Below are 14,110 nucleotides of genomic sequence, written 5' to 3'. Positions count from 1 at the left end.
TTCATCCCGCTCCACCCTGCCATCCGCTTCCCTCCCCGTAGGCCCCAGAAATGGGAGCCCCTGGGGAAGGACAGCGGCTACTATCTCCCACCCATATGCACCCCCTTTCGTCCCTTAATTGGGGTCCTTCAGAGCCGGGGTGGCCCGCTCCCCTCCATTCCACCTCCACCTCCAGCTCTTTGGGTTGGCCCCCATTAGAGGGGGAACTCCTGTGGGCAAGGAACGGATCACTATGTTACCCTAAACTTCCCGGTTGTCTAGTACAGTGCACGTGGGCACTTGATAAATACTATTCCTATGCCGCTAATATTACTTGACTGCAAGCTCGTTGTGGGCAAGGAATGCATCCATTTATTGTTACATTGTACTCTCTCATGTGCTTAGTACAGTGCTCTGCACACGGTAAGTGCTCAGGGTATAGTGGATAGAGCACGGGCCTGGGTGTCAGAAGGCCATCGGTTCTAAAGCCGGCTCTGCCACCTGTCTGCTGTGCGATCTTGGGCGAGCCGCTTCACTTCTCTGGGCTTCGGTTACCTCATCTGTAAAAGGGGGATCGAGACTGTGAGCCTCACGTGGAGCAGGGACTGTGTCCAACCCGAGTACTGCGCTTGCACACAGCAACTGCTCAATAAATACGATTGAAGGAAGGATTTACTCGTGTCCACTCCACCACTTAGTAAAGTGCCTGGCACATAGCGCTTAAAAACCACAATTATCTTATTATTAATAATAAATACAATTGAATGAATGAAAACTACTGCTGCTGCTGCTGCTGTTCCCCTCCTCTCAGCTTCTCCTAGAGACCTTATCTCCTGTCCCAGCCTCCCTGCTTCTCTTCCTCTCTCTCTCCCTCTCTCTGTCTCATTCTCTGATCCTCTCTGTCCTTTTTTCACCTGCCCAGCCCCTTCCCCCTGCTGCAAGCCCCCATAAAGTCACCGAAGAGGCTGAAAGGATCCAGTGCCCATCGCTCCCTGGTCTTGCCCCAGCTCTCTCCTGTCTCCTCTTCCAGCCCTGTCTCTGGTAGGGTGTTGGGGCAGAGGGGAAGGGTCCGGGCTAAAGGCCCAGGTGACGGCAGTGAATCCTCAGATGGGCCCGGCTGACTAAAGCTGTGCGGGCGGGCCCACCGACCCCACTGGTGTTCAAACTTGCATCCCTGCTGGAAGGTGCAGTGATGGCCCCCACGCTGGCTTCACAGCCCCCTCCCCGGTTTGACCTGGCTCTAGTTAGCCGGGATGAGAGGCCCTCTGGCCAGCTGCTTCCGGGTCTTGGACCTGGGACTGGGGGATGAAGGTAGGGACCTGGAGGGCACCGTGTCTGGGACTGACTAGGACCCGGGGAGATGGATTCCTCGGGACATTTTCTGGTGAAGAGTGGAGAAGGACCCCCGCCACCCAGGCCCCTCTTAGAGAGCACAGCTCCCCGCCGGGCCCCCCTCCCCTGCCATTAGGGAAGTTCTTTCTCGGCCTCTCCTGGTTTCGCCCATTCATCATAGTATAGTGGATAGAACATGGGCCTGGGAGTCAGAAGGTCTTGAGTTCTAATCCAGACCCCACCACTTCTCTGCTGTGTGACCCTGAGCAAGTCACTTCACTTCACCATGTGCTTTGCACACAGTAAGTGCTCAATAAATACGATTGAATGAATGAACTTCTCTGGGCCTCGGTTACCTCATCTGGAAAATGAGGATTGAGACTGTGAGCCCCACGTGGGACAGGGACTGTGTCCAACCCGATTTGCTTGTATCTACCCCGGCGCTTAGTGCAGTGCCTGGCACATAGTAAGTGCTTAACAAATACCATAATTATTATTATTACTACCATCACCTCCTCTTTCTCTGACCCCACGCCCCAAGAGCGAGGTCCTGCCTTGGCTCGGCGGGAAGCGGTAGGGGACAGAAGTCTCCCATCACCCCATCGATCCCCCCGGGGTGGGTGGGAAGGGACCGGACGGTGCCGGGGGGACCTAGGTGAAGGACACTGCCCCGACTGCTCCGGCTAAACTCTGAGCCCAGGCAGGGCAACAGCTTCACGCTGCCCGCTGGTGGGATCCCTCCTCCCTGCCCTCTCCAGGGGGCCCAGCTCTGGGCTTTGTTTGGGCCACTGAGGGCTGAGGTAAGGGCCAGCTGGCCTTGGGATGGGGCTGTGGTCTGGACGTCCCATCACCAGGGCCCTTCCTCCAGCTCAGGCATGAGAGTTATACTGTACTCTCCCAAGCGATTAGTACAGTGCTTTGCACACAGTAAGCGCTCAATAAATACAATTGAATGAACGAATGAGAGTAAGAGGGGGCAACGGGGCGGGTGGTGGTCCCAGAGAGCAGGTGATGGACTCCGGAGGGCACCGAGAAGAGCCCGGAAAGGGGGAGCAGGGGCTACCGGTCCGCCCTACCTTTGAGGTCGAGGTTGCGGGCGCCGTTGGAGTGCTGAGTGACGGTGCGGGAGTCGATCTTGAGGGTGTGCACGTTGCCCGGGTCCCGCGACACCACCACGTTGTGCCACTGGTTGTCATTGACGGGCTTGTCCGAGTTGCCCTTCATGAGGGACGGGCCGTTCCCCAGGTCGAACACGTAATGGATGTACCTGGGTTGGGGGTCGGGAGGCGGGTCCGTGGTCAGACCGCCGTGAGGTCTTGGGGGGCCGTGCGGGGGGTTGGGTTCCACCAGGGAGATGGGAACATGGGAGGGAATATGTCTGCTCATTGTTTTATTGTACTCTCCCAAGCGCGTAGTATAGTGCTTTGCACACAGTAAGCACTCAACGAATATGAATGAATGAATGAATGAAAAGACCCTGGCATCCCAGGATCTCAGGAGAGATTTGGAGGGATGGAGGGGGGTCTGCCTAGGAGGGAGGGGCTGCAAGGGACTGGGCCTTTGTGTCCCAGAATGGGAAGTGGAGAAAAGGGAATTGAAGTTTCTGAAGCGCTCGGTACAGTGTTCTGCACACAGAGAGCACTCAATAAATACCATTGATTGACTGAGAGAAGCAGCATGATCCAGTGGAAAGAGTCTGGGCCTGGGAGTCAGGAGACCTGGGTGCTATCCCCAGCTCCACCATTTGCCTGCTGGGTGACCTTGGACAAGTCACTTAACCTCTCTGTGCCTCAGTTTCCACCAATGTAAGAGGGGGATTATGCGTACTGTGATTCTGCAAACTTCAACTGTGAGCCTCATTTGGAACAGGGACTGTGTCCAACAGGATTGGATTGTATCTGTCCCAAGCGCTTAGTAAGGCGCTTGGCATGTAGTGAGCCCTTAAACACTGATGAGGAGGAGGAGGGCAGGCGGTCGTCCCAGTAAGGGGAACTGGAGAGGGCAAAGTTTGCATGGAGGCAGAGAGGGAGAGTAGCAGGGCCAGAGGAGGACGGTCGGTGAGAGCAGTCAGGTGGATGGTGGGAAGCAATGAGGCCTAGTGGATAGAGCATGGGCCTTGGGGGTTCAGGGTTCTAATTCCAGCTCTGCCACTTGTCTGCTGTTTGACCCCGGACAGGTCACTTAACATCTCTGTGCCTCAGTTCCCTCATCTGAAAAAAATGGGGATTATGATTGTGAGCTCCATGTGGGACATGGATGTGTCCTATCTGACTGGCTTGTTTCTGCCTCAGCGCTTAGTACAGTGCCTGGCACATATTAAGTGCTTACCAAATGCCATTTTTAAAAATGCCTGTTTTCCTTTCCCTTTAGATTGGGAGTCTCATGTGGGGCAGGGATTGATAATCTACCCCAGGGTTTAGTACAGTGTTGGGCACATAAGCACTTAAAGGCCACACACTATTATTATTACAGTGTCTGTTAAGTGCTATGTCCATAGCTGTAATTTATTTATATTAATGTCTGTCTCCCCCTCTAGATGATGATAATAATAATAATAATTATGGTATTTGTTAAGCGCCTACTATGTGCCATGCACTGTTCTAAGTGCTGGGGTAGATACGAGGTAATCAGGTTGTCCCACATGGGGCTCACAGTCTTAACCCTCATTTTACAAATGAGGTAACTGAGGCACAGAGAAGATAAGAGGCGTGCCCAAGGTCACAGAACCTTAGAACCCGCATCCTCTGACTCTCAGGCCCATGCTCTTCCCACTAAGCCACCTTGCTTCTCCAACTCTAAGCTCAATGTGGGTAGGGAATGTCTATTATATTGTACCCTCCCGAATGCTTAGTACAGTGCTCTGCACACAGTAAGCGCTAAATTAATATGACTGACTGCCTTACTCTGCATCAAACACTGTTCTAAGCACTGGGATAGATAAGGTTAATCCGGTCAGAGTCCCCATCCTATATGGGGCCCCCGGTCTACGTACTCGTTATGGGTCGGGGCAGGACTCGAAGCTCCCTGTGGGCCGGGAACGTGTCTACCAACTCTACTATATTGTACCTCCCAAGCGCTTAATACGGTGCTCTGCACACGGTAAGCGCTCAATAAATACCGTCGATTGATCGATTGGGCGGAAGCCAGATGGGATGGAGGAAGCAGCCATCACACAGTGGTCGGGGGTGCCCAGCCGGGGCAGGGGGCGAGGGCGGGGCCCAAAGGCTCACCCCTTGACCAGCTCTATGACGATGAAGTCGTTGCCGTTGCCCGAGTTGAAGAGGAGGAGTCCGTCGGGCGCCGTGGTCTTGAACTGGAAGAAGAGGTGCATGGACGCGTAGGCCTGAAGCGTGGCCAGGGCCAGGTAGCTGGCGCGGCTCTTGAAGGTGACGGGGTCGGCCACGATGGCGCGCAGGCCGAAGCGGGCATTGAGTTCGCAGTAGGAGATGTCCCCGTCCTTGCACTGGTCCATGTAGGGCTGGCTGTTGAACAGCAGCCCGCTCAGGTGCCCAATGAAGTTGGACGGCACCACCGAGATGAAGCGCCGCTCCGTCATGATGCCCGTCTCGATGTTGTGGAACTCCAGCCGGGTGTGGGCGCCCGCCATCTGTCCTGCTCGGGGGCACAGGTTGGGGTGAGGGGAGCGGACGGGGTCCACCCGGGGGCCCGCGGGGACGGGGCAGGGACGGAGCCTGAAGACGGGTGGGCGGGTCTGCAAATCGACACCAGCCACGAGCCCCACCTGGAGCGCAGGGTGTGGGTGGGGGGGACAGGAATGGGGCTCGAGTTTTGAGGAGGGGAAGACTGGGAAGGAACAGGCTTCAAAGGGTCCTCTGCGTGGGTTCCTTTCACTCCCTGGAAGATCCCAGGTCTTGCACGAGGCCTGGGTGACCGTAAAGGCTGCGGCAACCATGGCCGCCTTCACCCCCTGGACTTGGGTAGGTGGGGGAGGCGGGGGCTGGGGAGGCAAGGATCAGAAGTTGGATCTGGGAAGGTGGGGCCTAAGGAAGAGGGGGGTCTAAGAGAAGATCAGGGAAGACGGGGCCGGGAGAGGTGGGGTCTCAGGAGGTAGGGTTGGGGGGCGGGGGGGTGGCCAGATGAGGCGAAGCAGCATGGCGTAGTAGCTAGAGCCCGGGCCTGGGAGTCAGAAGGTCATGGGTTCTAATTCCGGCTCCACCACTCGTCTGCTGTGTAACCTTAGGCAAGCCACTTCTCTGAGCTTCAGCTCCCTCATCTTTCAAATGGGGATTGAGACTGTGAGTCCCAGGTGGAACATGAACTGTGTCCAACCCGATTTGCTTGTATCCACCCAAGCACTTAGTTCAGTGCTTGGCACAAAGTAAGTGCTTAACAAATACCATAATTATTATGATGAAGATGACGAGGCACGATAATATGGGGGGGGAGGGTCTTGGAGAGGTCAGGTCAGGTCAGAGGAGGCGGGGTCTGGGGAGGAAAGGCCGAGAGAGGAGGGGCCTAAGGAGGCAAGACCGGGGAGGCGGGGTCTGGGTGGTGGAGCCGGGGGAGATAGAGTTTGGGGAGGGAGGGGTGGGGTGGGGGTCTGGGGTGGCAAAGCGGGGGCCCCAGGCTCCAGGGCCCCCCAGATAGTGCCAGAGGGATAAGTACAGGAGAAGGATGTTTCCAGACGAATTGTACATTCCAAGCACTTAGTACAGTGCTGTGCACATAGTAAGCGCTCAATAAATACTATTGAATGAATGAAAAGAGCCCGGGTTTGGAAGTCAGAGGTCTTGGGTTCTAATCCCTGCTCCGCCACTGATCGACAGTGTGACTTCGGGCAACTCACTTGACTTCTCTGGGCCTCAGTTCCCTCATCTGTAAATTGGGGATTAAGACTGTGAGCCCCACGTGGGACAACCTCATTACCTTGTATCTACCTCAGCGCTTAGAACAGTGCTTGGCACATAGAGCTTAACAAATGCGACCCTTATTATTATTATTAAGAATTGCCGCCGAAGTGGGCGGTGCCAACCAGGAGCCAGGGGTGTCGGGGAGAGAAGGGAGCGGTAGAGGGTGGGTGGGGTGGGGCCGGGCCGAGGCAGTACCCATCCACTGACCCGGGGTCTGCAGGATGGCAGTGTGGCCAGTGCTCAGGACGGGCCAGGAGCCCAAGCGGGGCGCCCTCCCCCCACCAATCCCACGGCGGGGACCACCTACCCTCAACGGTGACGTTGTCCACAGACAGCTGCAGGCTCTTGCCACGCCGCACCACCCGCACCGTGTGCCACTCGTTGTCGTTGAGCTTGTGCCCTGCGAACAGGGTCTCGGGACCCTTACCTGCAGCACCGAGGGGGGGGTGAGCGGGGCTTACCGGCCCGGGTATACGCACACATACACATACAAAGCTGTGCCACACATAGAGGGACACTCACCCAGCCACTCCACACACGCAGGGACACACGACCACCACAGATACCCACGGACAAACACGCAACCGCTACAAACACCCAGGGTCACACATATAGCCACTCCACACACCCAGGGTCACACGCCCACAACCACTCCACACACCCAGGGACACACACATTACCACGACAAATATCCACGGACACGCAACCACTACAAACACCCAGGGATACACGGGCAGCCACTCCACACATCCAGGGTCACAAACATAGCCGCTCCGCACATCCAGGGTCACACACATAGCCACTCCACACACCCAGAGTCACGCACACACAGCCACTCTACACATCCAGAAACACACCCATAACCACGCTGCACACCCAGGTACACGCACAACCATCGCACACTCAGTGACACACACACACCCAGCCACTCCACATACCCAGGGGCACACACACACAGCCTTACTAGAGGTGGAGTCCTCCTCACAGCCTCACCACACCCAGACACACAGCTGCTCCGCATACAGACAGCCACTCTCCCAGCTTCCACACACTCAGGGATGCACTCATGGCCTCACTACACACAGGGGCGTGCACACACACACAGCCTCACCCCTTCCCGGGACCACTATGTTCCCCCCCACACACACACAGCCACACCACACCCAGGGATGGATTCCCCCCCACATCTCCCCCCAAAGCCAAGGATCCCCCCACAGACACACATACTCCCCCACACCCAAGGACCACTAAGTCTCCCCGACACACACAAACACAGCCTCACCACCCCAGGGACGGATCTCCCCCCCCACCCACATGCACACACACCCCACACCCAAGGACCACACCGGGATGGGGTGAAGCCGTGTGTGTGTGTGTGTGTGTGTACCCGCCCCTGTGTGTAATGAGGCGATGTGTGCATCCCTGAGTGTGTTGAAGCTGGGAGAGTGGCCGTCTGTATGTGGGGCAGGTGTGTGTCTGGGTGTGGTGAGGCTGTGAGGGGGACTCCACGTCTAGTAAGGCTGTGTGTGTGCCCCTGAGTACACACACATGCACACACACACCCCCCACACCCAAAGGACCTCCCCAAACACACACACACCCCCCACACTCAAGGACCACTGCGTTCCTCCATCCCCGCCACACAAACACATACCCCATACCCCCCCCCCCCGACACACACACATACACATACACAACCCACACCCAGGGACCACCAAGTCTCCCCGACACACACAAACACAGCCTCACCACACCCAGGGATGGATCCCCCCAACACACATGCATGCACGCACACATCCCACACCCAAGGACCCACCCGAGCACACACACGCACTCCACGCTCAGGGACCCCTGCGTCCCCCCACTCCACCACACACACACCCGGCCTCGTGGCCTGCAGAAACACAAACGTGGCCAGCCTCCGTCCACCCTCACCACCCCGGCGGCCCCCCCCGGGGCCCGACAGCACCCATTTGCCCTGCATACGGCCAGCCGGGCTGCCAGCCTAGGGGGACCCCTCAGACGGAGCCGGGCGGACCCAGGGCAAGCCCCTCTCTGTGCTCATTTGTACACCTTCCTCGGGCAGGCTCCCTCAGCTGGACCTGATGCGTGGGCGGGCGCGACCCCGCCGCCTCCCTCCGCGCTCCCGCCGCCTCCCTCCGCGCTCCCGCCGCCTCCCTCCGCGCTCCCGCGCCCGCCCGTCGGCGCAGAGCGGACCTCGCCCGCCCCCGCGCGGTCACCGCTGGGACTGCAGAGGCCCGGCCGGCTTCTGCGGCCTCCTCCTCCCCGTCCGTCCTCCCCCTTCATCCTCCCCGTCCGTCCTCCCCCTTCATCCTCCCCGTCCTCCCTCCCCTTCATCCTCCCCGTCCTCCCTCCCCCTTCATCCTCCCCGTCCATCCTTCCCCTTCATCCTCCCTGTCCATCCTCCTCCGTCATCCTCCCCGTCCGTCCTCCCCCTTCATCCGTCCTCCCCCTTCATCCTCCCCTTCCATCCCCCCTTCATCCTCCCCGTCCATCTTCCCCCTTCATCCTCCCCGTCCATCCTTCCCTTTCATCCTCCTCGCCCTTCTCCACGTCCACCTCTCTCCCCATCCAGGCTCCCCGTTCTTCCCCAAGTCTATCTTCCCGTCCACTCTCCCCCTCTATCCTCTCCCTTCATCCCCCGCCTCCATCTTCCCCGTCCATCTCTCCTCTCATCCTTCCCCCTCCTTCCTCCCCATCCATCCTCCTCGTCCATCCTTCCCCTTCATCCTCCCCGCCCTTCTCCACGTCCATCTTCCCGTCCATTCCCCCCGCCTATCCTCCCTCTTCATCCCCCGCCTCCATCTTCCCCGTCCATCTTATCAGCTGGGTGACTTTGGGCAAGTCACTTAACTTCTCTGTGCCTCAGTCACCTCATCTGTAAAATGGGGATTAAGACTGTGAGCCCCACGCGGGACAACCTGATTTCCTTGTATCAACCCCAGCGCTTAGAACAGTGCTTTGCACATAGTAAGCTGTTAACAAATACCATAATTATCATTATTGTTATCTCTCCTCTCATCCTTCCTCCTCCTTCCTCCCCATCCATCCATTCCGTCCATTCTCCCTGTCCATCCTCCTCCTCCACCCTCACCCTTGGATACAGCACGGGCCTGGGAGTCAGAAGGTTCTAATCATGGCTCCGCCACTTGTCTGCTCTTTCACCTTAGGAAAGTTACTTAACTTCTCTGTGCCTCAGTTACCTCATTTGTAAAATGGGGAATAAGACTGTGAGCCCTATGCGGGACAAGGACTGTGTCCGATTTCCTCGTATCCACCCCAGCGCTTAGTACAGTGCCTGGAACATAGTAAGCCCTTAACAAATACCGTAATTATTATTATTATTATCTCCCCCCTTCATCCTCCCCCTCCACCCTCCCCCACGGAGAAGCAGCGTGGCTTAGTGGAAAGCGCTCGGGAGTCAGAGGTCTTGGGTTCTAATCCCGGATCGGCCACTTGTCGGCTGTGTGACTCTGGGCAAGTCACTTCACTTCTCTATGCCTCAGTTACCTCATCTGAAAAATGGGGATTAAGGCTGTGAGCCCCACGTGGGACAACCTGATGACCTTGTAACTTCCCTAGCGCTTAGAACAGTGCTCGCCACTGAGTAAGCGCTTAACAAATACCGTTATTATCATTATTATTATCCATCCTCTCCCTCCACCCTCCCCCCTCCATCCTCTCCCTCCCCCCTCCATCCTCTCCCTCCATTCTCCTCGTCCATCCTCCCCCTCCATCTCTCCCTCCATCCTCCCCCTCCATTCTCCTCGTTCATCCTCCCCCTCCATCTCTCCCTTCATCCTCTCCAACCATCCTCCCAGTCCCTCCTCCCAGGCCGTAAATCCGGGCCTGCCGCCTGACTTTCCTGACCGTGGTCCTGCCCTCCCCCGCCCCGGTCCGCCCCGGTCCGCCCGGTCCTCTCGGCCCCCCCACCCCCACCCCCAGCCCCCCGGCCCCCCCAGGGCCCGGGTCCCAGGGTCCCTGCTCCCCAGGCCCGGCTCCGGCAGAAGAAGAGGGAAGCCACTTACTGGGTGCGCAGCCGACGCGCAGGCAGTCTGGGGGGGTCGCGGGGGGGAGGGGCACGGGAGACAAAAAGGCAAAAGAGGTTTTTTTTTTTTTTTACATCCTTCACCGGGGGGCATCTGCAGGCGGGGTGTCCCCCCCGGGGCCACTTTCCGGGGACCACGCGTGGCCGGGTGCCCTCCCCCCTCCCCGGGCCGACCCCTCACCCCTCCTGCCCCCAGCGGGGCTCTCGGCCCCGGGGCCGGGAGGCAGGACCTTCGGGGTGATCCGTGGGGACCAGGCCGCTGGGGGTGGGCCGGGCCCCCCTTCCTCAGAGGGACCCGGGCCCCTCCAGCCTGGGGGAGGTGGGCATCTCGTGAACCCCAGTCGTACGACAGGACGCCGGGAGGGGGGACAGGGGCTCGGTCCCCCCCGCCCCAGCCTCCCTCCATCTCTTGGAGAGGAAAGGATGGGCGTGGGGGGAATCAGGCCCCGTGTCACCCCCTCCGCCGTGGGTCGGGTCCCTGCTCAGACCCGGGGGGTGGCTTCTCTCTCCCCCCGCCACCCCCAGGCCCTAAACCAAGAGGAGGGATCCGCCCCACGTGGCCCTGCCCGCGGCCTCCCCCTCCCCTCCAGAGCCGCGGCCACCGGCCGGTCCGGGAACCTTCATCCCCGGGAACGCCGCGCCTCGGGGGTCGGGGGGTGCCAGGGAGGAACACTTCCAAACTTGCGCCGGGAACGACAGCCCCCCTCCTTTCTCTCTTTAGGAGCGGCAAGGCGTAGTGGATAGAGCAGGGGCCCGGGAGTCGAAAGGTCATGAGTTCTGATCCCGGCTCTGCCGCTTGTCTGCTGTGTGACCCCGAGCGGGTCACTTCACTTCTCTGGACCCCATCTGTAAAACGGGGATCGAGACTGTGGCCAACCCGATTGGCTTGTACCCACCCCAGCGTTTAGTGCAGGGCTTGGCGCGTAGTAGGCGCTTAACAAATGCCATAATTATTACCATTATTATTAAGCGCTTAGTACAGTGCTCTGCACATAGTAAGCGCTCAATAAATACTATTGAATGAATGAATAACCGTCCCCGGGGCTTGGATCCTAGTGAGTGAAACGCCTCCATTTCACAGCCGAAACGACTTGAGGCCTAGAGAAGTTAAGCGCCCTGCTCGAAGACGCACAGCAAGGCAGTGTGAGAAGAAGGCCTGGATCTCCTGGTTTTCGGCCCATGCTTCGCCCCCCTTTCTTGCCTGGAGCGGGATCGGGGTTGGGGGGGGGGGGTCGAGTCCGCACGTGGGCCCCGGGGGGCTTCGTCCCACCCCCCATGGCCTCTGCAGCTCTCTGTCCCCACTGAACTCTGTCCCCGGGGGTGGGGGGCCGGCGTTCCCTGAGGCCCCTGAAGGTTCCCGGGGCGGGGGTACCTCCTGTCCCGCCCGCCCCCCGCCCCCCGCGGCTCTGGTTTGGTGGGGGTCGCTCCGCGGGTTGTACAGCTGAGTTCTTCACGCGTCGTCAACCGCAGCAGAAGAGTGGGGGGAGCAGCCGGGACCCCACCCCAAAGCCCGGCACCGGGAGGGGCGAGGGGACGGTGGGGCAGGGGGACACGGATCAGAGAAAGGAGAGGAGGGGAAGCCGGGGGGGGCGGGGGTGGAGATCAGAGAGGATTGGGGAGTCCACGAGGGAGTGGGGTCCCGACACAACAAGAATCGTTATAGCATTTATGCCTTTCTTCATGCCGAGCACTGTGCTAAGCCATGGGGTTGAACCTATGTATGCTGATCGGCCACAATCACACTCCGTCATGGGATTCTCAGTCTAAGGAGGAGGGAGCAGGCATCTAAATCCCGTTTTAGAGCTGAGGAAAGTGAGGGTCAGACAAAGTCTGGCCTAGTGGAGACAGTGCAGAACTGGGAGTCAGAGGGATCTGGGTTCTAATGTGGGCTCCTTCTTTTAGGTCTTGCCGCTATGGCCTAGTGGGCCAGCCAGTGCCAACTCCAGCCTTAAGGCAGAGCCGCTCGGGGCTGCTCTTTCTCCTCCTCTGTAGAGGGTCGGGAAGTCGGAGGAGTGGGCTTCACTGAGTGGGGGACCTCCTCTGCACGTGGGTTTCTGATGAGTGTGAGGCAAGGGCACCGGTCGGCCACCACAGGGCCCCAACGGACCGACACCTCCTCCTTTCCTAGGGGTCCTCTGAGGGGATGGGGGCTACTGAAAGAGAAAGGGGCAGTTGAGGACTCCAATGAAGGAGTCTAATACAGCTCTCGGCCTGAAACACGTTGGCTTTGCCCAAGGCCCCGGAGCAGAGGCCTGAGGTTTCTGTGGAGACTGTGGCGATGTCAGTAGGAGACGCAGCGTGGCGTAGTGGATAGAGCGTGGGCCTGGTAGTCAGAAGGCCATGGGTTCTAATCCCGGCTCCACCATTTGTCTGCTGTGTGACCTTGGGCAAGTCGTTTCACTTCCTCTGGGCCTCAGTTCCCTCATCTGACTGCGAGCCCCACCTGGGAAGGGACTGTGTCCAACCCGATTTGCTTGTATGCGCCCCTGCGCTTGGTACAGTGCCTGGCAAGTAGTAAGTGCTTAACAAATACTACAGTTCCAATTGAGGAGAATCGGATGGGGGGGGTGGGGGGCAGGAGAGGAGAAGGAAGGGAGACTTCAGGGGGAGGAGCGAGTCAGGGGTGGGGGAGGGGAAGAGACAGAGAAGGGAGACTAATAATAATAATAATAATAATAATGGTATTTGTTAAGCGCTTACTAAGTGCCAGGCACTGTAATGCTGCTGGGGGCAGGAAGGGGTGTCAAGGTGTGGAGGGAAAGAGGGATGGGGATGGGGGGGAGGGAAGGAGGGATGGGAGAGGGGATGCCGGACTCTGAGATTGGGTCGCCGGTGGCTCTCTGGGGGCCCGCAGAATCTTCACCAATGAAGGGTCCAAAAAAGAAAAAAAGGGGGAGAGGGGCGGACCCCAGAGGGGAGGGAGGGGGAGGCCCCCGGGAGGCAGCTCACACCTCCTCTCCCTTGCAGGGGGCTCAGGGCGGGGGGCTGGGGTTGGGGGGAAGGGAGCGCCCCTCCGCCTGGAGAAGTTTCCACCCGACCACAACGCTGGTCGTGCTCCTCGCCCCGGAGGTGTACACACTGCGTGGGGATTGTCACAGGCCGAAGGATACACAGTGGAAGATCAACACCACCTGCCAGCGTGGACCAGCGCGTGGGCAACATCTCCCCGAACGCGGGTCCGCACAATACACAACCAGAAACTCATCCGCTCCCCCCTGAAATAATCCGTTATAATAATGTTGGTATTTGTTAAGCGCTTACTATGTGCCGAGCACTGTTCTAAGCGCTGGGGTAGACACAGGGGAATCAGGTTGTCCCACGTGGGGCTCACAGTCTTAATCCCCATTTTACAGATGAGGGAACTGAGGCACAGAGAAGTTAAGTGACTTGCCCACAGTCACACAGCTGACAAGTGGCAGAGCTGGGATTCGAACTCATGAGCCCTGACTCCAAAGCCCGTGCTCTTTCCAATGAGCCACGCTGCTTCTCTTATAGTTTTATAGTCTTTGTTAAGCACTTATTATGTCAGTCACTGTTCTAAGCGCTAGGATCGATCGATTAGACCGGACACAGTCCCTGTCCCGCATGGGGCTCACAATAAATAATAATAAATAATCTAAATAATGTATGTCCCCATCACATGAAATGGACAAATTCAAGGCGTAGGCACCACTGAATTGATCTAAATAGGTAAGATCGTGCACTGCGTGTGTGAATAGCACCTTGTGTCTGCACAAGGTTGTACCATTCATGTATCTACGTATGCATGAATTTGTATAAATAACTTGTATAAATAAATTATAATAAATAATAACTTCAAATAAATAACTTGAAGACATCTAGGAGGCTTTTGAATGCT

At 58.1% G+C, this 14,110-nt stretch overlaps 1 protein-coding gene across 33 annotated transcripts in view; it reads right to left on the bottom strand.

Annotated features, from left to right (window-relative positions):
• The window catches only part of NRXN2 (neurexin 2), a 176,888-nt gene that overhangs the window by 102,627 nt on the left and 60,151 nt on the right, over positions 1 to 14,110 (bottom strand). For 13 of the 33 annotated variants that reach the window (XM_039911367.1, XM_029061746.1, XM_029061768.1 and 10 more), the window contains 4 exons: positions 10,232 to 10,258; positions 6,490 to 6,618; positions 4,542 to 4,923; positions 2,388 to 2,578 (listed from right to left, as the gene is read on the bottom strand). In XM_039911367.1, coding sequence (XP_039767301.1) covers positions 2,388 to 2,578; positions 4,542 to 4,923; positions 6,490 to 6,618; positions 10,232 to 10,258 — 729 coding nt within the window. The remainder of the gene's footprint in view (positions 1 to 2,387; positions 2,579 to 4,541; positions 4,924 to 6,489; positions 6,619 to 10,231; positions 10,259 to 14,110) is intronic. The other 20 variants (XM_029061748.1, XM_039911364.1, XM_029061773.1 and 17 more) reach the window with 2 other exon arrangements.

This window comes from Ornithorhynchus anatinus, chromosome 3 (genome assembly GCF_004115215.2).
Source record: "Ornithorhynchus anatinus isolate Pmale09 chromosome 3, mOrnAna1.pri.v4, whole genome shotgun sequence".
Classification (NCBI taxonomy): Eukaryota; Metazoa; Chordata; class Mammalia; order Monotremata; family Ornithorhynchidae; genus Ornithorhynchus; species Ornithorhynchus anatinus.
The sequence above is the reverse complement of the archived record's forward strand: the minus strand, read 5'-3'. Positions and strand labels throughout refer to the sequence as shown.